At 41.3% G+C, this 26799-nt stretch overlaps 3 protein-coding genes across 6 annotated transcripts in view; 1 reads left to right on the forward strand and 2 right to left on the reverse strand.

Moving 5' to 3' along the window:
- Positions 1–10635, forward strand: part of LOC117135545 (neuroguidin) — a 35193-nt gene extending 24558 nt beyond the window's left edge. The window contains exons 2-4 of the mRNA XM_033295841.1: positions 9340–10007; positions 10075–10262; positions 10323–10635. Of these exons, the coding sequence (XP_033151732.1) occupies positions 9340–10007; positions 10075–10262; positions 10323–10456 (990 nt within the window). The 3' untranslated portion in view covers positions 10457–10635. The remainder of the gene's footprint in view (positions 1–9339; positions 10008–10074; positions 10263–10322) is intronic.
- A 2564-nt stretch (positions 10636–13199) lies between these two features.
- LOC117150579 (protein obstructor-E) lies at positions 13200–16786 on the reverse strand. Of its 2 annotated transcripts, none has more exons than XM_033317531.1 (2): positions 16604–16781; positions 13200–14015 (listed from the first exon to the last, which is right to left on the reverse strand). In XM_033317531.1, the coding sequence occupies exons 1-2, from the start codon at positions 16656–16658 to the stop codon at positions 13321–13323; spliced, it is 750 nt and encodes a 249-aa protein (XP_033173422.1). In that variant the 5' UTR covers positions 16659–16781; the 3' UTR covers positions 13200–13320. The 2 variants fall into 2 exon arrangements, with proteins under 2 accessions (XP_033173422.1, XP_033173424.1); XM_033317533.1 differs by lacking the exon at positions 13200–14015 and adding an exon at positions 14084–14916 and having other exon boundaries at positions 16604–16786.
- Positions 16787–17638: 852 nt separating this feature from the next.
- The window catches only part of LOC117140415 (beta-1,4-glucuronyltransferase 1), a 33409-nt gene continuing 24248 nt past the window's right edge, over positions 17639–26799 (reverse strand). For 2 of the 3 annotated variants that reach the window (XM_033303304.1, XM_033303293.1), the window contains exons 4-8: positions 21596–21854; positions 20660–21534; positions 20400–20596; positions 20226–20338; positions 17639–20165 (exon numbers count right to left, since the gene is read on the reverse strand). In XM_033303304.1, the coding sequence (XP_033159195.1) occupies positions 19968–20165; positions 20226–20338; positions 20400–20596; positions 20660–21534; positions 21596–21847 (1635 nt within the window). In that variant the 5' untranslated portion in view covers positions 21848–21854 and the 3' untranslated portion in view covers positions 17639–19967. The remainder of the gene's footprint in view (positions 20166–20225; positions 20339–20399; positions 20597–20659; positions 21535–21595; positions 21855–26799) is intronic. The other variant, XM_033303313.1, reaches the window with a different exon arrangement.

A 26799-nucleotide genomic window follows, 5' to 3' on the forward strand; every position in this document is an offset into this window, starting at 1 on the left:
GAGTTAGACCTACGAATGATTGCATAAATATAATATGATTGCAAACAAAAACATTTTTTATCCATTTGCGTTTGTCACTCCGCCTCCTTTATGTACGTAAACTCCAACTTCCATCCATGTGTATGCCATTCTTTTTCATTCGGGGAGTATATTCCAAATACTGTATGGTACATAGGTGATTATATACTCTAGTGTCACTTTTATGACATAGTATTAAATATTAAATAGTTATAGGATAGTGATAGGACTTGATCTTAAAGCTATTGAATTCGTAGAAAGTGCACGAAAGATGTACAATCTGGTTTTCCAGAATGCCAGCGATCCTAAGCTGGCACTTGAAGTGACCACCAATTGGAACTGACCCTGACAAATCCATCAAGACAGTGCTTTACAATGCAAAATCGGCCAGGAACTTCAGTTCCGCCTGGCTAGAAAACGTCTGCAGCCATCGGAGGGGAAAACTGCGGCATGGTTGACAATGGTCCTTGGAGTTGCCACGAAAAAAAATGTCCACGCTTGACATTAAACAGCGACAACATTTTCACTTTGCATGCAGAATGCCGGCACAAAGGGTCTGCGATGGACTGGCGGAGGCGTCTCATGCAGCGACTGACAACCGCATTGGATACTCCCCGCCTCCGGATCTCGCATCCTGGATTCCGGATCACCTCCCCCAAGCCACCGACGCTAACTGGCCGCGCTAAAACGTCAGCCAGACAGCGGCGACGATGGCGGAAATAGAGCAAAAGTTGAGAACAAAAACGATGAGCGAAATGGAAAAAAATGGCACACAAGCTACTTGAGCTTGAACCGGCGACGCTTTTCAAATTCCCCACCCAAACAGGAGGTGGCGTTCCACTCCCTTTTCGGGTTATTTTTTCCGCGACCAGGCATGCGGCTGACGGGTTAAGGCGGGACAGTTGACCATCTCGCTCGGTCGGTGGAGCAGGGGCTCCTGGCTGTGGGCGCGTCCTTTCATTGTATGTACGCTGGAGTGGAGCGGAGAGTCTCCCCACTCGCAAATCCAACTACCAGTTCCTGTCCGGCTGCTAACCCCCCGTGTAATGGCAATGATTTTGACGTCTGTTTAGTTGGCCCTTTGCTCGCCTTCAACGCAAAGGATAACGGCCATCTGCAGGCAGCAGTGACGAGGATTCGCCGAGTCCTCTGCCCGAGATGCGTCTCCTGGTGCGTTTGTTTTGAGTGCAGCGGAAGCGTCTTTTAATCAGCGCTTCGTGGCAATGAAAACTGATAGGTTGCGGGATGTCCTTTGGGAATGGGTTTCAGCCATCCAATGGTCATCAGCCGATTTTGGGCATTACGATTGACAGGCACGGGTGGAAGATGGGGGAATGTTGAAAATTGAAGTTATATGTAGGAAAACTGAGAGAGAATTTTTGAGAATATTTCCCTAAGACCTTCCTCAACAAACGGAAGAGGCTTCCCTCTTCTTTGGGCATTACCAATACATTTTTCATTTTCATTCTCCACTCTTTATTCCACCACGCAGCGCATATGAACATCTCGTGGCCCATTTGCTTATGCCTCTTGCCATTGTTTGCGCTACACTTCAACGCACTTTCGTCATTGATCCGGAGAGTCCTGCAACCAGTCGGTCCGGTCCTTCTGCCCAGCCCACCACCCCATCTCGGCCAGAGTAGACCGGACCCCAAACTGGCCTTCAATTCAAAAACCCCGTGGCTGTGGCCCGTTTTATTTTTTCATTTTTATTGAATTTTGCTTGCCCATGCCATGCTCCAGTGGAATAACCAGTCCGCCCCGGAGTGTGTTGCATTATGCCGGGACATACGTTTTGAAATTCCATTTCTGCGTAGGTTTTTTTTATCCATTACTCAAATCTGTGTATGGGTTTGCATGGGTGTGAGGCCGTGGACAGAGGAAGGTGGCACGTATGTTGCCAGGTTGCCCCACACGTACGGGGGCCACGGCGCTAAGCTTTGACTTGGGATTTGCATTTTTTACGCGCCGAGGACCAACTCGTCCCATGCTCCTGTCCTCCGAGCATGGGAGTGCGGGAAGGGTCGGATCGGTGGAGCGAGGAATGGCATCCACTTCTGCTGATGCCGTGATTTTTTTCATTTTTGATACCCTATACAGTAAACAGTGATGATATGCAAATGATCGAAGTCCAGCAATCGATGTACATGAACCACATTTAAATTAATTAAAAATCTATGTCTTTAGACTTTTTACGTAAATATATGTAAATTAACATATGTAAAAACAAGTAAATAAACAAAATGCTAGGTAATGGGCATCCAATAGTTGAGCGTTAGGTAAGACCTTCATTGTTAACGACTAGTTGTTACGACTAGTCCTTCTTTTTTTTCCATAATTCCCTGCTCCCTGTATCCCTTCGCATGCTTCTTTCATTCGCCGTGTCCTGTTTTGGGATAAAAATCCATTTCATCATCAGGGTTTCCTCCGTTCGCCGCCTTCCTGCTGATGCTGCTTTGTCTGATCGCGTTGAAATTGTAATGAGATTTTCTGTTTTGGGTCGACTTGGTACTTACGTATATGTTTCGTCGAGGAGTTGGCGCAAATTTTACGGTAATATGCTTTTTTGAGAATGTATATGCAGACCGGGAGTTTGTCTATTTAATTTATAAAATTTATCTGCGGCTCGCATCGGTGGGCAGCATTATATCCTGTCCACAATTTGTGGTTGTCAAGTCATATGGCAGCGGCAAATGCATTCGCTCATTCATCATTCGAAAGCAAGTCTGTTGTCCTTTCTTTACGGATATGTATCCGTATCCTTTCTGTCCCGTTTTCGGTTAAAATTAAATTTTTTTCCCCTGTGCCGCACGAATTTTTAATAGATTAGACGGGTTTCCTTTGAGAACAGTGCGGGCTGGCAGCCCGTTGTTTTCCATCCACCTAGTTCGTAAACAGGGATTATGTTGGATGAGGCGAGAGTGGAGTTCTTAGTCCAGAAGTGGATTTGAGGTGGTAATTGTGCGGGACTTGTTTAATTATGTGACTTCACAAATGGGATACCATTTCATCTTATATCATCAAATATTATAGTATATTATATTATTTATATTTAAAGCTTATTTGCTTGATAAACTTTATAAATCGAAATATTGGCTATGATATGTCTGCCCCCCTCCCTTATCGCCATTATAAATATGCAGAAATATTTGGCTCGACAAACAAAATAAAATTGATGGAACTTTGTTGGCTGGCTATCTATGCTTTTTCGCAGTTCGCTGAGAACAATACACAATTTCCAATTAAGCGACAGTTTGTCCACTCTCCCGACCACCGATTTCAGCTATACGCTATATGCCCGTGCGCATCTATAGACCGTCTAACCCTTTCCCCAAAATTCATCGGCACCATTCGAAACATTCGACCGACCGACCATTTGACCATTCGAAGCGGTGTTTGGTCGTTGGCTGCTGTTGTTTTTACTCGCTTTCGGCGGGCTCGATAGCAAATTGTATTTAAAATTTATATAAAATTCGCGGAGTATTTGTTGTGACAACGTCTGTGTGCCCCGCCGACCACCGATACCCTCCGCTGCTCCAACGAGCATTAGCCACCACACGGTTATTTTTGCCTGCTCCACAATCAACGTTAAAAATTCGCGCAATTTATGCATGCATGGCGAGGGGTAGTGAAAAAAGAGGGGGGGGGGGAATAGGGTTACTCCTGCTCCTGCCTCGTGTGGGTTTGTATAAATGGCAAAAAGCCTCTGTCGCTGCCCCTTCCTGTGGCATCCGTCTCCAGCTCCAACTCCTGCCACTTCCACTCGCCCGTTGTTATTTCCACTGGCGGCGAATCACCAAAAACTCCGCGCTTGTTTATTTTATTGGCACGTAAATTTATGTGGATCTCCATTCCACTTTTCCGGCCCTGTCACTCCGCACGGGTGTGAGTGAGAGAGCGAGTGTAGCTTTTCCGTATATTCCTGCATCCTATATATTGTGTGTACACAATTGTGTTTTGTGTATTTTATAAATAATTTCTGTTCGACGTGCAAAAATATCTACACACCCGGAAAAAGCACCGGTTTTTGTCAGATTCTCGGCGCACATAAACTTGTATATTATATATATTTTTTCGTTGAAGCAGGGGAAATTCGTGAGACATGCGATAGATCATAAGGCTTTATGGTTATCAGAAATCTGTTTTCAAAGCTTTAACTACATATCTATAGATATGGTTATTCCATCGAAACCTTTGAATATAAAAGAAGTCAAACCACTAAGAGTATAGTCAGCCTAATTAGTATCCATTAACTGGCCTTAAGTTTCGATATTCTCTTGACAAGATTTTATTCAATGTGAGGTTGTCCCAATTCCAAGAGCCCTGTAATCTCTTTTGGATTAACCAACGAAGCCTTTAGCTCTTCCCTGTCATAAGCTGGCCAACAAGGAATGGTGAAGTGGGTTGAGTCGGGGGCAGCTTCATCAATATGCAAAGGTCCGGAATTAAAGAGACAGTGAATGGCACAAAGAAACTGATGGAAGTGAGCCCTCAACACTGGTTTACAGGCACTTTGTCAAATACGAACAAACATAAGCCATCTAATTAGTAGTTTCGAATCGAATAAATATCGATAAAAGCTATATGAAAGCTCTATACTAGGCCCAATCTGATCAACTTTATCAACTTATGTACTAGCAGCAGGTATATTGAATAGCATATTTTCGATAAATGAATCCCAGCTGGTGGATAGCAGCTCCTCTTGACCACTGTGCCTGCCATCCAATGCGTCTCCGCTGTGCTCACGTTCCATGCTGTCCAATTATGTCTCACACATGCAAATGCAACGTGCAGCGTCGGAAATCATCCAGCCTCCATTCCGAAAACCCACATGCCCAATCCCCAGTGCCACCTCCATGCCATCTCCGTGCCACCCAATCACTCGACGCGCTTGTTGGGTCCGCGAGGCTTTTGGCCAGGAGCGGCAGAGCGACACGAACTGGGCCCAAACGAGCGGCGAACAAACGACAGCACATGGATGCCATAACGGCTGGATTCGTGGGCCGTGGGTCGAGAGTTTCGGGGATCGAGGCTCAACTCTGTTTCAATTTGCACCCCCGCAGACGCGGCAATCACTCAGCCGACCCACTACACTGGCGCCACCCACTGTCACTGCCCACCCACCACTCCCACAAGAGCACCCACTTTTTCGCGTAACGCAGAGTTTGATGGGGGAATGGGACAGGGAACGTGTTGTTTCCGACTCTTTCGGCCATTCTCCAGCGACATATGGTTGTTGTTTTGCTTTTTGGCCATGGCCAGTCTGATTCGTTGTTGTTGTTGCCCATGTTGGCGTCCATGTTGTCGTGCTATGTGCGTTTGTTGCAACAATCGATTTATTTTCGGTTTCATTTCTGATTGGCAATATTTCATAGCAGTGTCGTTCCTTTTTTTTACTTTTCAGCTTCTCGTTTCACTCAATTCCGTTTGTGTGTATGTGCCTGGAATATTTGTATTTTTTAAATAATAACGTGCAGGGTGAAACGGAATTGGAATGTGCATATTGCTGGATTCACAGGGAAGATTCTTTTACAGATGCAGTACCAATATTAAAACCAACCAAACCAAAAAGCTTATAAACTCTATTCCCTTTCAACATTGTAAAGTAGACGTGAAGTGTTTCCATTCTACAAGAATATTAATAGTATTAAGAATGTAGACTCTTTCCCTTTTTGCAATTTATTTGCCAACCCTTCAATGGCTATTTTTGTTTAATTTATTTTACTCTTTTGAGTTTGCCAATTATTAAAATAAATAATGGACCTTAAAATCGCTCTGAATTCGGTCGGTGGTGGTTGAATAAATAAATCTGAAATTGATAATTGGCAATTGCAAATCGAGGCGGAAAATTATGGTGTCTGCATGGTGCAATGCCATTTCATAAATGAAATTTTTTTTGGTGCTTCAAATTAGCGGACGTTTTGCAGCTTCGCTTTTCCATTGGCTCGACCACAGCAGTTTCATTTCCCGTTTTTGCCGGATACAAACCCAAACCAAATCCAATTGAATCCACCCACGCAAATCCAACTCCCATGCGAGCCACAACAAATATAATGTTAGCGTCAAATGTGCAATATTTTCCTCTTTTAGAATTGCAATACGAATTTGGCAACAGACGTATACATTTTGATATTGATCATCATACTAAGCCTGCATCATTATTCTCATAATTTAAAAACTAGTAAGAAATTGGTGAATGTTGTATAATAGTTGGTAAATCTAAGCATTATTTTTCCCTTTAAACAATATATATGTACCTTTCTTGAAGTGCAACATCCCAAAAACTACACCCTCTACCCATGACTTGAATGACATGAATCAATATTTCGGTTATTGGCATTACACAACGTCAACACCACGAACTGCAGCAGCGGCAACAAAGACAGCGACACTTGCCACCAAAAATTGCACATATATTCGGATGCCCCCTTTTTCGGGGGAAAATTCACGACATCAGACTTTGGAGGACAGGACTTGGAGTTTTGGGTGGGCTATGTGTTTGGTGGGTTCACTGCGGTTTAAAGCCAGCCGGCGGGTATAACATCTCCATTCGCGAGTACACTCAAACCAAAAGTGAGAGCACTTTTCTGTACTTAATATATATAAACTTTTAGTAACTTGCAGTTGATATACATTTAAAATAATAATTATTCTAATATACTCCGAAGTACGAGAGAAATGTTGTGAAATTTATGAAACTTGAGTATTTCTTTGGGGCCTTTTTTGTTTTGAGTGCTTTGTCGCCATATTCTGCGGCGTTTCTCTGGTCGTTGGCTCGTTGGGTTAACGTTAATTTGCACAATTTTTGAGTTATGCCAATCGATTTCTAATGGGCCTCGCCGTGCACAATCCACCTCCACCGCCATCGGGAAAACTGAACTGTGTTGTGTAGGAGAGGTAGCTTCATTTGTAGTTCTAAACTGCCAGGATTTGCCATCTCTTGACTTGGGCTTCCAATGATGTTGGCATCATTGATGAGCAACAAAGTGTTTCGCAGTGATTTCATATTTGCCAAGCTGACATTGATGTGTGGCAAACACTAATTGATGATTTAAGGCAGGCAGTTTGTTATTTCTTATGGGTTATGGGAGATCATATAATTATAATTTATTGCAAAGAACGAAATAAAATTGGCTATTTTACTAAAAATAATTATCAAATAAATTACTAAAAAGTGCGCTCTAGTGTCGGGCTAAACAAAACCATGGGAAAATGAGATTCAACACAAACAGAAACCCCTCATTATTGGCATAAAACATATATTTCTTTTTTTTTTTTGCTATATGTCGTCTGTCGAAAATTGCATATGCAATACGAATTTCAGCCCATAAATATGCAAAGGTTTTTGCGCAATTATCGCCGACGAGGCTTAAACCGCATGCAAACACATTTATTTATGACATTATTGCATAAAATGGTATAAAAATAAATTGGATATATACAAATGAAGGTGTCCTACCCCCAAATTATTTTAGGCACCACTGAAATTGTGCAGCTGCGTTTGTGGTTGGCGATGGGAAATAGGAGGAGTGGGTTTATTGGGCTTGGAATGGGGCAGACGCCATCAAATGTTGTCATTAAATTCAGCGGATTGCCACAGAAAGACAGAGAGAGGGATGAAAAAAATGAACGGTCATAACCTGGCTGGAAAACCCACAGAAATTGCAGTATATATTTTATTCATGCAGCGGAAAAATTGCCACGAAATATTGTTTGTTTATTCGCGTTTTCCAGGCTCTGGCAGTCGGTGGATTGCGGTGTGGTATTTGTGTATATAAATGCATATGCACATATACATATGTATGCGGACGGGTCTCGATTCCACTTGCATTGCCTACTTATGGGCGAATTATGTGTTGGTTTTGGCCCGGAGGACCCTTTTTCGCGGCCATGCACATGAAATGCATTGCGTAATAACTGTTAATGCTTAACATCGACAGCATCGGCAACAACTGCAATAATTGCAAAAACTGCATTGTTTGGCTGGTGCATTTGCAAATGACACAAAAGCCCCTCGAATTTTAAATCATTTTGGGGCGGTGGGCAGGAGGTCATTCGGCTGGCCTGTCTATCTGTCCGCAGTTTGCAATTTGGTTTATTTTTCTTTGGCAGGTTCCATATAGACGTTGCTCTATTCGGTCGCCAGTTGATAATGGAGGAGGCCTCGTTATGCCCATCTCATCTCATTTCGGGCATCTGGACGCGTTGGGTTTGGGTGTCTGCAATTGGCTAGTGCCGTTTTCGACGCTAAAATATGCCTGCGTTTTATCTAACGCTTTGTTTGTCCGGCAGTGACTACTCGCTATGATAGTCAAGTTTGCCATAGCGTAATTAGTTTCAACCAGTGCAATTGCAGATGTCTACCTATATGGTGAATAAAAATGTAGCTCCTTTTTATACCCTTTCACAAGATACTATATTTTATATATTATATTCTATATTAGTATAGATTCGATCTGCATAGTTAGTGCTGTATTATTTTTGAAGCAACTAAGTATCAGAGATTATATAGGAAGGATAACATGCCTACGTTTTGTTTTAAATACCAAATGTAATAAATATTTGAAAGGACAAAATATAATTATTTTTGCGCCAAATCCTTTTGTTCAACCCGCACTTTGTATTTCGCCCACAAAATACAATTAAAATAATTCGCTAATAAGGATATACATAGCATTTGAAATAAATGCTGCGGGTTGTTCTGCACTTGACCAGCAAATTTTGCTGTCGAAATAATTATTTGGTAAATTGCATTGTAAACTGCAGGCAAAATATGCAGACCGCAAATGACAAAAGCAAATATATGAAAAATGAGCTTTGCATACTATTTTGCAATTAATATCCAAAACATGCAACCCCCAGTCCTCAGCCTACCCCATTTATTCCGTCTTTCCAGCCCCACTGCCTCCATCCGCCTGCTTTATTAATATTAATTGAAAATAAATGCAGCATAAGCCGGGTCGGTCAAAAAGCAGATGGCCATGAGGTGAGGTGTGAGTGTGTGTGAGGTGGAGTGTGTGCTGCCAAAAATGTTGTAAAATGCAAATAATTAAATGGCAACCAATAAAATATGCAAATGAGTGGCGCGACACTCGACGGAGCAGAGGGGGGTAGACGTGGTAAAGTGTTTGCATATATGGTGGCACGTTGAATCGACCAGAATAGCCGACTACGGGCTTAGAACACATCTGGAATCAAGCATGGTAAGCTGATGCAGCGCCAAATGAGTAAAACCCATAGCTTAGTACTTAATGCACTTAAGTCAGTCATTCTTATGACTCCTGTACTCACTCCACTTCTCATTTTAACGCTTCCTTGAAGGCACTGGACTACGATTGCGAGGCACAGGGCCAGGACATTCCGCAGGCGATTCAGCTGCTCGGGGAGATGAACAGCAATGTAAAACAAGTGACTGACTTGGTGGAGGGCATGCTGCAACGGGTCAAGCGAGGCGAGCTAACCACAGAGTACGGCCTGAGCTTTCTGGAGGTGAAGTACCACATGCTACTGGACTACTTGATCAATCTGACCTACGTCGTGCTGCGCAAATGCTCCGGAGAGACCATCGAGGGAGATCCCTCCATCGAACGCCTAATCGAGATTCGCACTGTGCTGGAGAAGATTCGGCCCATAGACCACAAGCTACGCTATCAGATCGACAAACTGGTCAAGACAGCCACCACTGGCGTCTCGAGCAGTACGGATCCCATACTTTACAAGCCCAACCCGGATGATATGATGAGCAGCGCTGGCGGAGCAGGCCGAGATGAGGACGATGGAGAAGATGACAGCGATGAGGAGGATGAGGACGACGATGAGGAGGATGAGGATGAAGCCGGCGCCGCGAAAATGCCCCGGAAAGCGGCCACAGCCGGAAAGTCCGGAGTGTACGTGCCGCCGCGCATCAAGCCCGTTTACTACGATGGCGATGAACGCGATGCCGACAAGGAGAAAAAGGCACTGGATCGGGCCAAGAAGCGAGCAATTACGTGAGTTTGACAACCCGTTTCCCACTAGTATCCATTCAACAGCAAAGTATGTCTCCTTTCCAACCAGGTCTTCCATGCTGCAGGACCTCAAAGAGGAATACTTGGATGCTCCTACAGAAATTTCATCTGGTTCGCGTGCTCAGCAGATGCTTTCCCAAGCTCAGAAGGAGAAGCAGGAGTACGAGGAGACCTATTTGATGCGTCTGCCGGTGACCAAGGCGGAGAAGCATCGCCAGCGAAAACTGACCACCTTGGGTATGTTCTGATCACTTCTCACTTAATATGCGAAATTTAAACTGACTCATCTATCCGCAGGCACACTTGGTGACGAAATTCTTGGGGAGATCAGTCGGGAATCAGCCCTGCGTGGGGATGGAAGCAAAAAGCGCAAACTGGCCAAAAAGGGGAAGGGAAAGAAACGTGGCGGTAAAAAGCGAAAATTCCATTAATTGGAAGCACAAAATATCCTGTTTAAGTAAGAACATTTTTTTTAGGTTATAAACAAAGTGTAGGTGTTTTAATGCCGTTCTTTATGTTTTAAATTGCTTTAAAAAGTTAAGTTTCCCCTTATTTTTGATCCTGATTGACATATACTTTTGATTCTTAAAACCTTTATATTTTATTGCTTAATGTTAAGTTTTTCCAATTTATATTTAAATGGATTTTTATTAAAATGTTCTTATATTATGAAAAAAAAAAGGAAAATTGTGTTTTTATTTTTTTAAGGATTTTATTTTAGAAATTCGAATTATTTCAGCTTACCAATTAAGCATGGTTATCCAGCGACGCGCTTATCTGCATGCAAAAAATAAATACTTTAAACAAAAAAATAAAATTACTTAATGCGCAATGTAAAGTTAGGCCACAAAATTAATAGTTTAAGTTTATTCAGAGACCTAAATTTAATTCGAAACTAACAAAATTTTAACAATTAAATCCCATTTCATAACAAAGGGAAACGGGAAACTTTAAAAAAAAAAATGAAATTGTATCTTAAGGCACAGCAAAATTAATCATAAAGAACAAAACCGTATTTCGTTGTTTTTAGGAGTCAAAGAAAAAATTTAAAAACTTTGGGCAAACGCAAATTAATATTATATTTTGGAAAGTCTTGTTTCGAAATTTAAAATAAAACCAAATCCAATGCAGCTAAAACATGCTGTAAAAATGCAAAACCAAAACTAGAAACAAAAGAAAAAACACAACTTCAGTGACAAAATGCAGATGCCTTAACAAGAGACCGGTTTACACAGTAAGAAACGAGCGAAACGAGAACAAATTTAGAAAACTTTTGAGTTGACGTATATTAAAGCAATGATCGAAGGAAAGACTATATAAAACTATAATAACTTAAGCCCCACCCAAAAACCAAGAAAAAAAAAAGTTTTAATTGAACGGAGAGTATTTGATAAACTTTTAAGCCAGTACGTGAAAGAGAAGTTATTTTAGTTTTCACAAAAAAAACTCCTAAAAACAACTGAATTTAGACACAAAATTTTATATATTTCTTATATATCGATTAATTAAAATTAAGCGACACATTTTGAACTTCCCAAAGCAAAGAGATTCTACGTCCAAAAAAAGTTTTTAAACGTATGGGAAAACTAAACTAAAACTTATTAGGAGTAACAGCTATTCAAAAGCGCGAAAAAATAAACGAGGGGAGTAGTTGAAAAACTATATTACCAAACATATAATTAATACAATTAAATGTAAATGATGAAAAGCGAAATATATAGCATATACAGAGGTGGTCAAAAGTATTTACACAACGAGCTTTTTTTTCAATTAGTTGACAATTGAAAAAAAAGCTCGTTGTGTAAATACTTTTGACCACCTCTGTATAGTTTTAAGTTAAAGAAGGCAGCAGCAAGCAACCAGAACTTTTGGCTTCTACAACAAACTTTGACTAAGGATGAAAATTTCTTCAAAATTTTTGAAAAACCTTTTTGGCTATAAATTTAAAAACAAGCAATGATAGGCAGACAACTGAAAAATTACCACATAAATGCAATAGAACTCAAAATTATTTACAGGCAACAAGCAGCATGATGTTTTAAATGTAATTAAATAAATTAATTTAATTAATTTATTTATGTTAAAAGCTGAAAGACTGAATATGTTAAAGTGAAAACCAAAATGTAACAAAAACAATGAAATGAAAGGATATGTACTTTTTCTCAAGTGTGTGTATGAACTTAAATAATTTTAATAGCCGAATTTCTAGCACAAATTTTAAAACGACTAAGACATTTGTTTTCTTTTCCGAACTTACTCTTTTCGTCGAAATATCATTTGTTTAGTTCTCATTCAGTGCAAGTTGTTTATTTCTGTATATGTAAAAGAAAGCGGAAAGCATGAAAACGGATACAAAAGTTAAATATATTGCAAAATGTAAAGACAACAAAAACAAAGTAAAAACAACCAAACAAAAGTCGCCTTAGCCAAGCACCACAAAGCAAGAAAGAAAGAAATGATATGAATCGAAGTGAAACAAAAATTTGTAAAAGCAAATATAATACTTAACTTAACTACCAATTATTTGTTGTAATTTAATATAACGAACAAACTGATACTCACACAACAGCAAAAACATCTACAACAGAATAGTGCAAAAGTTCAAAAAACAATACCTATATGTAATTTAATTTTTATAGCCAAAGAAGAAACGAATCAGAGGAAACGGAAGCGATCGGATCCAAAAGGATAAGTGAAGAATTTAGTTTTAAGCAGTCCTAAACAATTCTGAACGAAAATTAATTGGTTACTTAGTGATAAATGCAGAATAAATGTTTTAAATCAACAATACGAAATTCGAGCTTAAATTATTTCTAAAAAAAAAACATCGTAACTGCGGATTAAAATTGGTTCTTAAAACAATATTTTTTTAATAAATGAAGACGTTGTAAAAATTATAAATGAAGTGAAGAAAATGACCATGATGAGTTCGCAAACAAATGCTTAAGCTTGTGGAAGTGGTTTGCCATCTTACTTATGTAACATAATATAAGTTTAATTAATCTACCAAGTACTAGTAAGAAACCTATTATTAATAACTAACACACTAAATTCAAAAAACGGAAAATCTGAAACTGATAATAAATTACAAACTCAAGAAACCAAATGAAGTTGTTTTTTTGAACTTTTTATATCCCCAACAGATTCAAATTATCAACGTACATCCTTTTCTATATAGATTACTTATTTATTCATTGCATAACCAATAAGCAGTTACATATCTACAGCATAATAATTATTGCACAGGAAGTGTACAGATAGCAGCCTCTGAGATTCCATCGGTTTCTCGAAGGGCCTAGGCCTCCGGCTGACCCACATGGGGCTGCTGCTTCTCCGCCTTCAGGCGCTGCTTCTCCTTGAGCAGGGCATAGCACTCGGGCACCTTGTTGTAGAAGTCGCACAGCTTCGTCTGCGAGTTGAATGCCAGATACTTGCCGCAGTTGTACAGGCGCGGATGTCCATTCACGCACACGAAGTACTTCTTGCAGGTCTGGGGATGGCGATAGTAGCGCAGCTCTCCCTCCGGACTGACGTCCACGGCGGCGGCAGCGCTATCATCGGCGGAATCGGCGGCGGGGCAGTTGAAACCCAGGTACGCCTCGGCGTTGCAGCTTTCCACAAGATCGGGCCAGTCGCACTGGTAGGTCTCCTCATTGAACGCCAGTCCCTCGGGACACTTGGTCAGGCTGGCCACGCCGTGGGCGCAGTTGCGGTAGACGCCGCACTTGGACGCATCGCCGTTGGGATAGAAACCGAACTGGCGGGGACACTCCTCCGTTCCGTTGGCGGGCTGCAGGCGTGCCCTCTCCTTGCAGGTGGAGTACGGGGCGTATGTGCACTCGCCGGTCGCCTTGGTGCGCTGGTGGAAGAGCAGGCCGTCCGGACACAACTTCTCCACGGGATTACCATCCAGACACTCTGTGTAGGAGTCGCACTGTTCACCCGATGCAAATCGTCCATTGGGCGTGGGGCATTCCGGCGAGCCAAGAGCTGTAATCATAAAGAAAGCATGCAGTTTATTAGCAAGAGGGCATATAAATGGGGAGCTAGATTGTAGATTGAAGAAAGCTAACGTGGTTTTTGTTTTTCCTTCTTTTTTATTTCGACGTGCAAAATGTGAACAATCAGTTTGCCAAATTCTTTAACTACAGACTAGAAAACTCGAGCAACCTATCGCCATATGGCATGTGCATGGGAAACATCACAACTGGATTGACTTAGTTCTTCTTGGCGTGAAGACGAGCGGCCTTGATTTGGGCACCCTTTTCACGGATGGCACTGCTGCAGTTGGGCACGTTCTCGATGTCGTCGCACTGGTTCAGCTCCTGGTTGAAGGCCTGGTCCTCGCCGCATCCAATGCGACGTGGTCGTCCCTCGATGCAGATGAAGTACACCTGGCAGTTGTCCTGCGACGGATGGAACGTGTAGTCAGCCTCCTGCTCGCCGAGCAACTCAGATCTGGGTGCCGGTGCCGGGCAGCGGAAGCCCAGGAAGGCCTCGGCGTCACAGTCCTCCACCTGATCGGGCCAATCGCACTTGTAGGTGGCCGGATTCCAGGCCAGGCCCTCGGGGCAGTCGAACACGAAGCCACGGCCCGCGGCGCAGTTCATGAACTGTCCACAGTGGCTGGCGTCGCCCATGCGGTAGTATCCGAACTGGTGGGGGCACTCATCCGTGGGCTGAGCGGCCTGCAGGCGGGCCTGGCCCTGGGTGCACTCCACGTCGATCGGGTAGCCGCAGGGGTAACCCGTGGACTTCTCGTTGTACAGCAGACCGTCGGGGCAGAGCTTCTCCTCGGCCACTCCGTTCTTGCACTCAATGTAGGCATCGCAGGATCCGGACACGGGAGCGGTTCCATTCGCCTCCTTGCATCCACCGGCGGCGGCGGCAGCTGGAAGAAATAGCGTACGTCGGTTAATATCGTTCCACGGGTTTGCGGTGGCTAGCTTACCTCTAATGAGTTATGATGGAAAACTGGCTCTTTTTTATTTTTTGTTTTAACTATTTGATACGTACTTTATGATCAACGACAAGTCGTGGGATTGCCGTAGGGCAACATTCCACTTGACAATGGATTTTCTCGTCTTCCCGCGATATTACATGCACATACCCGGGTATTGAAACTTTAATGACTTTGTGGGCACATACCCCGGTTGTTGAACCCGCGAATATAATTCAAAGATGTTTATTTAATGCGATGTAACAGAAAAGAGTTTGAGTAGTAGACAAGTGCCAGGGACTTGGATGAAGTGATGGTAGTTGTTTAAAGTTATGTATTTCAAATGTGAGTGTATAGTGGGACTGGGATTTTAGGGGATTTTTAGGGATGCATACAAACCATTGCCTTTAATGCCATCTAATTTCATAAGCTGTGCTAAAAATCGTTTCATATTAAATCGTTAAGGCCCTATACTCGTACTATTAAAAACCTGTTACCCTATTAACCAGTTTAAAAATCAATGGACATATTTAGCTGCTGTCACTGACGTCATTAGCCGCTTTTAATAATTATAGGCCGATCAATTTAAAATCACACCAATTTATTTAAAAATGCTGTTTATTTTGTGAACAATCTGCTAACGATTTTTGTGGTTTTCATTATTTTTTTTTCCTATTTGATAAGTTTAAAGTTTCAACAGAAGTAAGCGGCATTTCCCTGTTTGCACCTCAAATAATTGAATCCATAAACATGCAATTACTTTCCCATATGTGTTCAAATAGATTTTGGACAAAACGTGACGTTCATCTCGAAATCTGATTGGCGACCGTTGGTTTTTTCGAAACCTGACACAGTAAAGATTATGTCGTACCGCATCGAAAGAGGTGCAAACGCGCTTAAAGGTCACAACAACCGGCTGGGCACGCACCGAGATGGATCTGTCGCCTCCAGCTCCCCCAACATGTCTGACCGCTATCCGCGAGATAAACCCGTTCCACACAATGGACCGACCATTGGTGCCAGGCAGAGATTATGCAATAGCCATGTTTCTCTGCCCGCTTCGGCGTGTGAATCAAATTTCTGAAAAGGCTGCCTGCTGACCTTGAAATATCAATGAAATTTCGGTGGGATTTTACATATTGGCCATCACGATGGCAATAATTATTGGCATTTATTGAGCTTTCTTTGCATTTCTCCATAAAATATTTGTTGTTACTTTGTTTGAAAATTCGCGTAATTTCCTGCTATTGTGAATCGGATGACTAGCACTTTTAAACGTTGCAAAATTGATTAATTGCACATATGTATGTACATATGTAGTTCCAACCAAACGTGGGACTCTAAACATTTAGATACAAAATATGTGGGTCTTTTTTCTATGAAATGCGAATTTATTTCAATAGGAAGCAATAAGAATTAACTTTAATTCGTTTCCGCAACATTGAATCTTTAATTCTTCAAGATGAAATGAGTTAAATGCGTTGATGTTTCTTGAAATTTTGTGCTGACGTACATATATGCAAATGTTTGTGTCACCTTCTCGAACTTTTCGCCACTATAGAGTATAGCACCAGCAAGTTTGTGACCAAAGTCATTCGTTTTGCGAAATAATAATATAAAAAAACTATAGTATACTAACCCATTGAGCCAAACATGGCAACGCACAATAGAGCACTGATTAAGATTTTAGCCATTTTGATTAAATCCTCTTGTTGTTTTGCGAATGGCAATGTGGTCACTAAAAGTTAAACTAAGGAAGAGCTACTGCGATGCTCAGCCAACGAGCTGACAATTTCGACTGTTTTGCGCTAGAAACGCAGCGCAGATATTAACTGGCAACCTCACACTCGAAGCTGAAGCTGCTCGCAGCTGAAGCTCTTTTGGATGATGATCATCGGAGCGAGCCGAAACGTCGCCGGAGCTTGGGGATCTTCCCCAGCTGCCTGGTGGGAATTCGCAACAGCTTTTGCCGTCGGCGTCGTAATCTCAGCCTCACTCAATTGCCATAAAAACTAACTTGTCAATAAATAACGAATAAACGAAAAGACATTCGATGGCACAACATTTCGACAGAAATGAAACATTAATGCAACTGCGATTATAACTTAAGTTGAAAGCTAAGTTGAATCCCCAACCATATTTTGTACATAGAGATAAAATTCTACTTTCTTCTGGAGATTTGTTTCTGTTTTTAAGCTTGTCAGATTCCCGAAGGAAAAATAAAGAATAAAGACTCACTTTCGTTCGAGATGAGTCAGTTCATCAAACCAGAAAGCTCAGCCTCAAGTTTCAGCTAGCAACTGTTTTAAATATTAATCAACGAAGTCTGTATCTAATTTATGTTCGATTTAATTTCCATATTTCGCACTTTTGTTTTCGGTGAACAGCCAGCCGAAAATGAATAGAAACCAGAAAATCCAACATAAAGTCAAGGCCGACTGCGCCCATGAGGCCGTACCAATCACGAAAATCTGACAATGATCTTGGTATTAGGCCTTAACTTGGGCTGTGGGGATTTTTAAAGAACCAAAGCTTAAATTAAGTAATGACGAAAGATGCAGCAAATGTCATGAGACAGAAAAACGTGTTTTTAAGGCAGCGAAACAAATGAAATTTGGCAGAGATATTGTACCTCTTAAATTAGTGGTTAAATTGATAGACTTTTAAATTAAGTTTTTTTTTATTATTCTTCTTTATTTTGTCGTTTTTTTGTGTAGCTTTCCTTAGGTTTTAGCTAGTAGTCCATGCTCAGCAGATTTGCAATTACCTATTAAAACATTTTTATTTGGACATATGAGGCGTTCTTGAAATATGTGTAAATCTAAATTTTACGCTCAAGGACTTCTAGTCAAATTAGTTATAAATCCTAATAAAATTAGATGACAACTTAATTAAAAGTATTCTTCATTAAACAAAAGAAGTTAAATAATTGGCAGGCTGTGAATCATCAAGAAGACTCATTCAATAGGAATTGTGACATAGACTCAAGTTATAAAAAATAATCTATTTCGATATATAGTAAACATTATAGTTTCATACATTGCCGTTCGGTTTTATTTATATACATACAAAAATATGCTGTATGCATGAACACACAGCGTTGCCAATTTAATTGCAAACTAAATATTATTCAGCTGCTTGATTAATGGACTTACAAATAATTTATGTTCATCGTTTTGTCTAAGGCACTTTTACACTTTTCTTTACATCATACAAATATATTCTTTAATTCAAATTGTTGTATTCTAATTATATTTTAATTCTGCTCTTAGCTACATTTTCAACATTTTCATTATGTTTAGTGATATTTTAGTCTTACGAATGGAAAATATGCAATTAAATCAATTTTTGAGCGAAGACTTGATTTGCAAACATGATATCAGCGGAATCAAGGCTTATGTACTTATACAAACACCAATTGTTGTATGTTGTTCCCAAGTCACTTTCAAAACGTCCTTCATTCAATTTTCAACAACATACGTAAAATTTGCTGTTTTTCAGCTAAGTACTAATCTTTTTTAAACTCTCTAAAACCGACAGCTTAGTTACAATTACATTTCTTTATTGGGTTAAGGCCTACGCAACAAAAACCTTCAGCATTTCACTCGAAATCTAATCGCGGACTCGATTTCGCCATGTTATTTTAAACATTTATATGTGCACAAGTTTGACTTAATGTTCAACACTAATTAAAAACATATACAAAACTAAATTTAGATTAAGTTTAATGCATATGGGTCTCTGATCTTTCCTTTTGATCGTCGCCCCCTCATTCCTTATCAAATAGGTTTAACATCTCCAAATCGCTTTACTAGTACAAATATCACGGTTCGCATTTATGCTTATTGAAATGTAATTTTCAATCGCATTAATTGCTCTGCCTACCATTCAGTGCGGTAAGTAAACAAATCAATTCTCAATGTGTGTGTTTCTTGTATAAATTTTTAATAGTAATTGCTTCTTTTTTTTTTTTGTTTTGAAACTTGTCTTCATCATTATTACTATTACGCTTTAACTCTCAAAGTCTATTTAATACGTTTCAATTCAATGATTCCTACTCTGCTAATCAAGTCAAATATTTAACGTTGGAATTGTTTTGGCCCGGTATCGGTCTAATCTACGTTTTGGTCTTTGCAGTAAGTCTACATTGCCAAAAAACATTGTTTAATCTATGCCTTTACTGCGGAAATATAGAAACACAAAAAAATTGGTAAGACTGTTTGTTTTGCTGATGTCTAGGAATCTCGCCCCGGTATACGAATATAATGTTGCTCTCAATTTCTCTTTTTGAGTATTTTGAAAAGAAAATCAATCCAATAAAACTATCTTTAATTCGTTAATGAACGTATATGGAAAATTCAACTAAATAACGTTATACTTAAGTTTATGGCCTACACTAAAAGTAACTGATAATGACTGCCTATGAGAGGTGGACACCCCATAACCCAGGTCTCTGGCCGCTTATGTCCAGAGAATAGGAGAAATGAAAGGTCCAAGTGTGTTATTATTTACAAAAATTTCTTGGAAGTGAATCAATTGTGGGCGTGTATTCTTAAGCACGCTCTATCAAAAGGGCCGTCTGCTTACTTGGCGGCTATTTCCAACTTAAGAATGGCCAGCTAAATGGAATACACCATGATACCTAAAAGCCACATTTAACTACTTTAAGTCTATGTAAGCCATGCTCTCAAGGCTTTGCAGAGTAGAAAAAGATAACCCAGAACGCGGTAAAACCCAATAGGCCCCCATGGCGTTACACGTCCCGACCTATAGCTAAGCCTAACTACATAATGCTCTATAGTTCTAGGCCTAAGTCTCTAGCTAATTGTAAAACACGCACTTGAAGTGCGCATCCAATGCTATAGAGGGAATGGGAACCGGTAGTCAACACAACCGATCTATAGCATTGCAAATAGTAATAGTGAAGTTGGTTGTAGTCTTTTCGCCTTTTCCTCCTTCCCGTTCAATCGGGACTGACCTCAGCTTGGCTTCAGGATTAGTTACTATATCGCACATCCCTTGCGCATGCCATACATTATTTTGAGTTCCGGATAGATGATCTTCCGTATCAGTTGGTTCGTCTTGCCGGACAACATGGCCCGTCGGTTGTCCTTTTTCAGCACCTTGATGCCCGGCTTGTGCACCAGGAATGCGTTGTCCAGTATGTGGAACTCGTAGTCCATTACGCAAAGCGCATAGCCCTGCAAATAAATAATATTATAAAGTTTACTGCTGGGCTGCAATAATGAGGAATGACTCACCTGAGGCATCTTGTCGCTTTTACCCTCCCAACTGAGCCGTTCATCGTAATGAGGATCGGCATGGGTTCCAATATAAATAGGCTCCCAGTGCACATAGTAACCCGTTCGTTTCCCTGCAATAACAACATGGGAAATTAATCTAAAGGCAACAAAGATGTAATTGTAATTCATTACCTATGTGAAACACACTTAGTTCATCCGTCTCATTGGCGGACATCCACTCCTTGGACTTGGGCACCCCGTGGCAACTGGCGCACACCCGTTTGTGGAATGGTATGGCTTTGCCCGTGCGAAGGAACTCCTGTAGCTCTGTCTTGTCGTGTGGCACTGGGGAGTTCTCCTCCACCTCGAAGATGGCCAATGGAAATACTCTATAATTTGCAAAAGAATCTCAATCACAAGGTCTTTCTGTCAAGGAACTGAAGGCAACTCACCTGGGTGCTTTGCGTCTCAAGTACTGCTCGTTGCGAGCAATCATCTCGAGGAACTTCTTAACCAGACCCGGGTTCGGATACAGCTCGATGTCTGAAGCCAAAATAAAGTGGGTGAGTGCCGAGTCGCGCGCAATGTTACGACCCACGTTCACCGGATACAGCAGCTTCTTCTGCGCCTTGTACAGGTGACCAGAGCTGACGTTGAAGTACGGAGGTGGAAGAGTGCAGTTGTATCCCGTTTTAAAGACCTCGTGGGGCTTGGGCACAGACTTGGGAATGTGCTTGGTGCCAAAGTAGATGTGGAAGGTGGTATAGGCACGCACCAGGTGGCTGCCGGGTAGACATTCCCGCAGATACCGGATAGAGTCTAGCGTGGGCTGGAAGTCCGTGCCGGGCGCGTGCATGGCAATGCTCACCGGGGCGTTCCAGCGCTCCAACAGCGGCACCAGGTTGTCCAGGAACGTGTAGTCCGCGTGCGTGGTGTAGGTGATCGACTCGTGGCACTTGATCTCGCCATGCTCCGCCCGCACGTAGTTCTGCAGCACCCAGAAGTCGCCGCGCTGCAGAGTCTGTTGGTGGTAGTCGTGGTCGAAGCAGTTGATCAGCGATCGCACACGCTCCTCCAGCTCCTTCTCGTCGCCTGTGACTATGTAGCCCCCGTCCGACTGGCTGTTGTTCACCTCGGCGACACCGCCGGCTCCAATGTTTCCTATCACCTGGGAGGGATCGCCCAGAGCAGGCGCTCCGGCACCACTATCGTTCGCCAACTGCGGGGCTCCAGCAGCGCCATCAGCCACCTGAGCCGCTGCTGCTGGAGGATCTGCGTTGGCATTGACCAGCTGCTTCTCCTCGGACTCGAAGATCTCGACCACCTGCTAAAGACGAAACGAGGCGTTAGTCCAAAGTTCGCATGAGCATAATCTAGATGTATCTTACGTTCTGGTTCTTGGGTGTGGGCTGCTGTTGCTGCTGCACCTGGGCCGCTGATGAGGCGGAGCCCACTTGCAGCATCGACACCTGTTGCTGCTCCTGCAGCAGGAAGCCGCCGCCATTTGAGAAGTTGTTGCCGCCGCCGATCATCAACTGACTGCCGATGTACAGGATCACCGCCACATTGATTAGGATGCTGCAGCGCAGCAACCAATTGCGGCGGGTGAACATTTTCTGGCCCAGAGGCTCAAAACGCATGTTGTAGCTGCAAAAAAAAAAGTTAACATTTAAATATATGTCCATTGTAAATCATAAATTGAACAACAGATGAGCGAAAACTAAAATCATTTCCATGCTAGCATGTAGATATCCATGTAGAAAACATGTAGTTCTACAGCAGCGCCCTCTCATAGATTTAAAAGAAACACCCCTTACGGTAGATGGCGCTATTCAACGGTTTGAGAATTCCTAAGTTTGAAAGTCATTGCTGGCCCTACCCTAGAAAATTGAGCAGTGATAAGGACTTTTAAAACTAAATTTAACTGAATTTAATTTATAATATTTTTAATTTGTATTAAACCAATTACTATAAAACACAGCATTTGTTAATATAATCGCATTGGTAATGAGATTACGTCTGAAGATTCTTTTTCACAATATTTATCTTTTAGTAATCTTTTAATCTTTATATTTTGCACAGATTTATTGTGTACTCAGACAAGTAAAAAGTAGAAAAGTTTATTTCTTATATAAGTAACGCTTATCAGAAGCGTGCAGTTTTAATTGAAAATGGCAGGCTATGTTTAACAATTGAGCTTAACATTGATTTTTTTATTAGTCTGACTTTTTATTGATAGCATTTTAATTATAAAATGCACAATAAACGGAGTAATCACAAGTGGAATAGAAGACGTCATGTTTTCACTTGTATTCCTCTTGGAAATCTCAACAGCTTTAAAATGTCAATCATAATTAAATAAAGATATTAGCACAGAAACCAATCTATAAACTTCACTCATAAGTTGTTCTACTTTTTATATGTTATTGGTTCACTCGAAATCGTTTGGTTATTGCCTTAAAAATATTATTATTATATTATTATTATTATATTATTTTTCACTCGAATTTATTTTTAATTAAATAATAAAAAGCAAAGAATTAGTAGAATTGCTTTTTGATTTCCTTGTACATTTTCAAATGTCAGCTTTTATACGGAATTTCAAAATGATTAAATTAGGAAATGTGATAAGCAACTACTGATAGTTCTTAGTTCGGTAATTGATAAATAATTAAACTAACTGAATATATGTAGTTTTGCTTGCCTTTTATTGGGCTCCATTTGCTAGCAAATAGACTGAAGCCGCAGACTCTTGAAATGAAACTGCTGCATTCCTGTCTAATTGGCACAGTTTTCTCCAACCCACGTATCGTACAGACGTTTGTACATGCTTCCCTTTTCTGCTAGCGTATTGTTTGAGCTTCTTATCAATTAACTGCCCATGATTGCTTATCGTTCGGCGTGGTTAACCAAACAAAATGTCGCACAGGAAGTGCTTACGTGGGTCTCCCGTTTGCCAAGCACTCTTCTCGACTCTCCAGTGCTCCGAGATGCGGGTGTCGACTTGTTTAAAGAGCTCAATGCCACTTTGAAAGCAGTTCAGGTCTTGTGCATACAAAATGGGCGCACGGCAACTTTGTGATTCACAATAAATCTGAGGGATGCCACCGGAATTAAATATTCGCGGGTGCAACGACACTGGCTAAATCAAAGCTCAATTTACTCGACATTAGTCAGCAACATATATAAATTACAATATATAAAAGCTGCATTCAATTGTTAAACATTTTACGTCATTTAAGTGTGGTGCCCTTAATTTCCGCTTCGAGTTCTGATAGTTCTTATCCAAACTGGCTGAGTTTTCGGATTGAGCTTAGGCTGTATAATTCTTTATAAGCAAGGAAGTACCCAGTAAATGCTTAGAAAAGCAACTGGGTTGTATGGGATTGCCTATAGCACACTATTGAAACCTTGCCCATCCACTGCCCTTTGTTCTGTGCGAACTGCCATGGGCAACACCTGACCTTACACCTGAATAACGCATATAAAAATATTATTTTCCAGGCACGAAGTATATTTTCTTTGCCAAAACGAAGGTGTGTGGGCCAGATGAATACAAATCAATCGCGGCTTCTGGAGAAGACAAAAACATTCATTAGCGGACTTGCCTTGGGGGTCCACCATCAGGTCCACACGAGTTCCGAAATTCAAAACTATTAGACCGTATGGACCGTGTTTTGAGTTCATTGCTCCATCGTTAATTTGTTTGGTAGGCGGACGCGTGGGCCTCCTGGAGGGCACTAGAAGTGCCACCGGTTTTGTGTGTTTCTGGGGCATTGTCGGATGATGAATTTGCATAGAAGCAGTCGGTCAATCCGCACTCCACTTCTCTTCACAGGAAACCGAGCCAAGTACACAAACTACAGCTTTGGACAGCATAACAACAATTTGAGGTCCGATAAAAGTTTGATTGAAGCGAGAAACTTAATCCCGAAATAGAGAAACTCGGCTTGGCAACACGTCTGGAGCTTTAGTTCGATCACATTTGGCATTATAATCATTCGATACCCAAACTATTTATATGTTTATATGATTTTTCAGGTTCCTTTCCACACGTACACACACTTTGCGTCTGTTCTTCGTCACTTTGTTTTGGCTGCGGCGTGTGTGACTCTTTGTGATATATATGGTGATTATGCAAAACCCCAAAGTTGTATGACTTACAAAATTTGGAGCGAAACGTGAGAATTATTATGAGTTTTCAATTTGCCAACTGAAGTTGTGCCCCCAAAAAGGCGACGTGAAGTGCGACACACGTTTGTTTTGCAACAATGAGTGTGAGTTTCAAAAAAAACAGAAAACAGAACACCCTAGAGTTCAAGGGTATGTTGTGCTCAATCTGTTCTGGATAGAAAAATCTCTCTTTTTTGTATCCTTGCTTCGTTATATTATATAGATTGGCATACTTCATAAGTCATCGATAAGACTGAAGGTGAATAAACTTCGCATATTGATTAAACCGGTTATCTCAAAATGAACATTCAGAACCAAAATTCTTTAAGATAGGTACAAAGGTTAAAACTTATAATCGTTAAAAAAAATTTACACATTTGCTTACTGGACAGAGCAATTAAAATTGTTTTATGTTTTCCATTGCTAAGTGAATAATAGTTTTCCACGCCAAGTTACGACTTCTTCTCCCAAGTCGCAGCAAGGCGATGATGTTGCCCATTTCCACGGGCGAACGAGGGAAAATCCATCGAAGAAATGCCAAACTGCAATTGACTTTCATGACCATAAAAAATGAAGTTATAAGCGGCGAACAGCGGTTCGCGGACTACGGACCACGGACCACAGACTGCGGACTGCGGACATCCACAGCCGCAACTGAGCGCAAAAATAAAGTCGGCTGAAATTGCTGCTGTAATATATTTTAATAGCACAGAGCATGGCCGGAAAAACTCCGCACTGCGATCGCCAATTCTCGTGAGGCTGTTTGGGGCCTCGCCGGCTGGGTCGTTTGGTCAGTTCCAAGAGTTGTCGGAGCGGCTGGAGTGGATGGAGGTGGCTGCTTGGCTATAGCGAAACTAACCTTCGCCTGGCAACAGTCGATCCGCTGCGAGCTGACAAACTCTTTGGTATATGACCAGTGGTGCCCTCAACCCGATGGTGGCCCCCTCCAACTGCCAGCCTGCCTGCCTGCCTTATTATGTCTAATTAGATTGCGCTGGCCCCTTGTTGGGCATTTCCAGATGGTTGGGAGGCTCTGCGGAATGGAATGCCTCATTATTTCTCGTTTTCGCCTTTTGCGCCTCTTTCAGAAAATTTCTGCGACGCGGTCACAGGCGAAAATCGTTTATGAAAACATTGTTTGCTTCGCCTCTGTGATTCTGCCTATGCTGATTATTTTTGGATAGCTAGCTTATAAAGTGATTGGGCGCGGGGGTCAGGAGCTGATCGAAGAAACTCACTTGATCGGGGGCAGAAATCTATAGTCAGATATCTATCAGATAACTAAAAATAGTTGCAAATTTATGTATTAATCAGTTCATGTTCGCTTCGCCTACGTGGCTGCAAACCAATAGTGATGGTGTTCAATAAAGTTTAATTAAATTAGCAATTTGCCAGGAAATTCAACACAATGCATGACATAATTGCTGGGCAGGCAAACACAGAAAACTGCCAACCCATAGTCAATAGATAAGGCCGTAATTATCGATAATTACGCATTAATAAATTAACAAAGAGTTTTATGGCCACTTAATGATGGCCTGATGGTCAATATCGAACTCTCTACGCCAGAGAGGGAGTGGAACCTATGGCATGAGCTGTTCCAACAACAAGCTGTCATGACCAAGTTGATGAATGCCCAAATACCTGTCGCACCATGTTTGCCATTGGCATATTTATACTCGGAAAGAAAGGAATACTACGGGATGGGACAGGACGCGCTCATAGAAACACTCATAAAGTATTCAATTTATATTAGTTCATTTGTTTTGACATCGGAAACGACAGAAATGAGTTATAACCATGTCGCTGAGGGTGTGGCCACGCCGTTCGTCGGCCGATTCCGATGGTTCCATGCGGAAGAGGATTTACGACACCTCGTAAAACTCTAGGAGATCCCAAACCAACCACCAATGGCACTTGCATACTAACTTCATTAGCATTGCCAATCGGTGACTAGAAATAAAGAGATCTTGAATGTAAAAAGAACGTATAAGAACGTTTTCTTGAATCTTGATTAGTCAGGTCTAACAACTATAAAATTGGTGTATGTGATCGCCATGGATGATTTCGTATAACTAATTTGAGAAAATTAGACATAAAGTGGCAATGATTAACCTTAGATGCTGGCTTTGAAGTAGTAAACATATTTTTCACCGCGATCGATATTGAATTCACATTACTTAGCCTATTAGTTCGCGGGACCCCACTAATTCACTAAAAATAATGTCGTTTCACCTAATGCTACAATTATTTGTCATGGCCGTGCAATGTTACTCACACAAAGGAATACAACAAATTATTGTGTCCACACACAACAATAATTACAACCGTCACGGAAATATCAAATCAAGCCATCTTTTTTTATTATTCTTATATGCAATAGATTGTTTCACCCGTAGTTAGTTTAATATTACCTTGT

The sequence above is a fragment of the Drosophila mauritiana genome, chromosome 2L (assembly GCF_004382145.1).
Source record: "Drosophila mauritiana strain mau12 chromosome 2L, ASM438214v1, whole genome shotgun sequence".
Classification (NCBI taxonomy): Eukaryota; Metazoa; Arthropoda; class Insecta; order Diptera; family Drosophilidae; genus Drosophila; species Drosophila mauritiana.

Excerpts from the sequence above, each read along its gene's own strand:
- LOC117150579 (XM_033317531.1), bottom strand. The coding sequence starts at position 16,658 with ATGGCTAAAATCTTAATCAGTGCTCTATTGTGCGTTGCCATGTTTGGC. Across the intron at positions 14,016-16,603 it reads TGCCATGTTTGGCTCAATGG|CTCTTGGCTCGCCGGAATGC; the intron begins GTTAGTATACTA and ends TTATGATTACAG.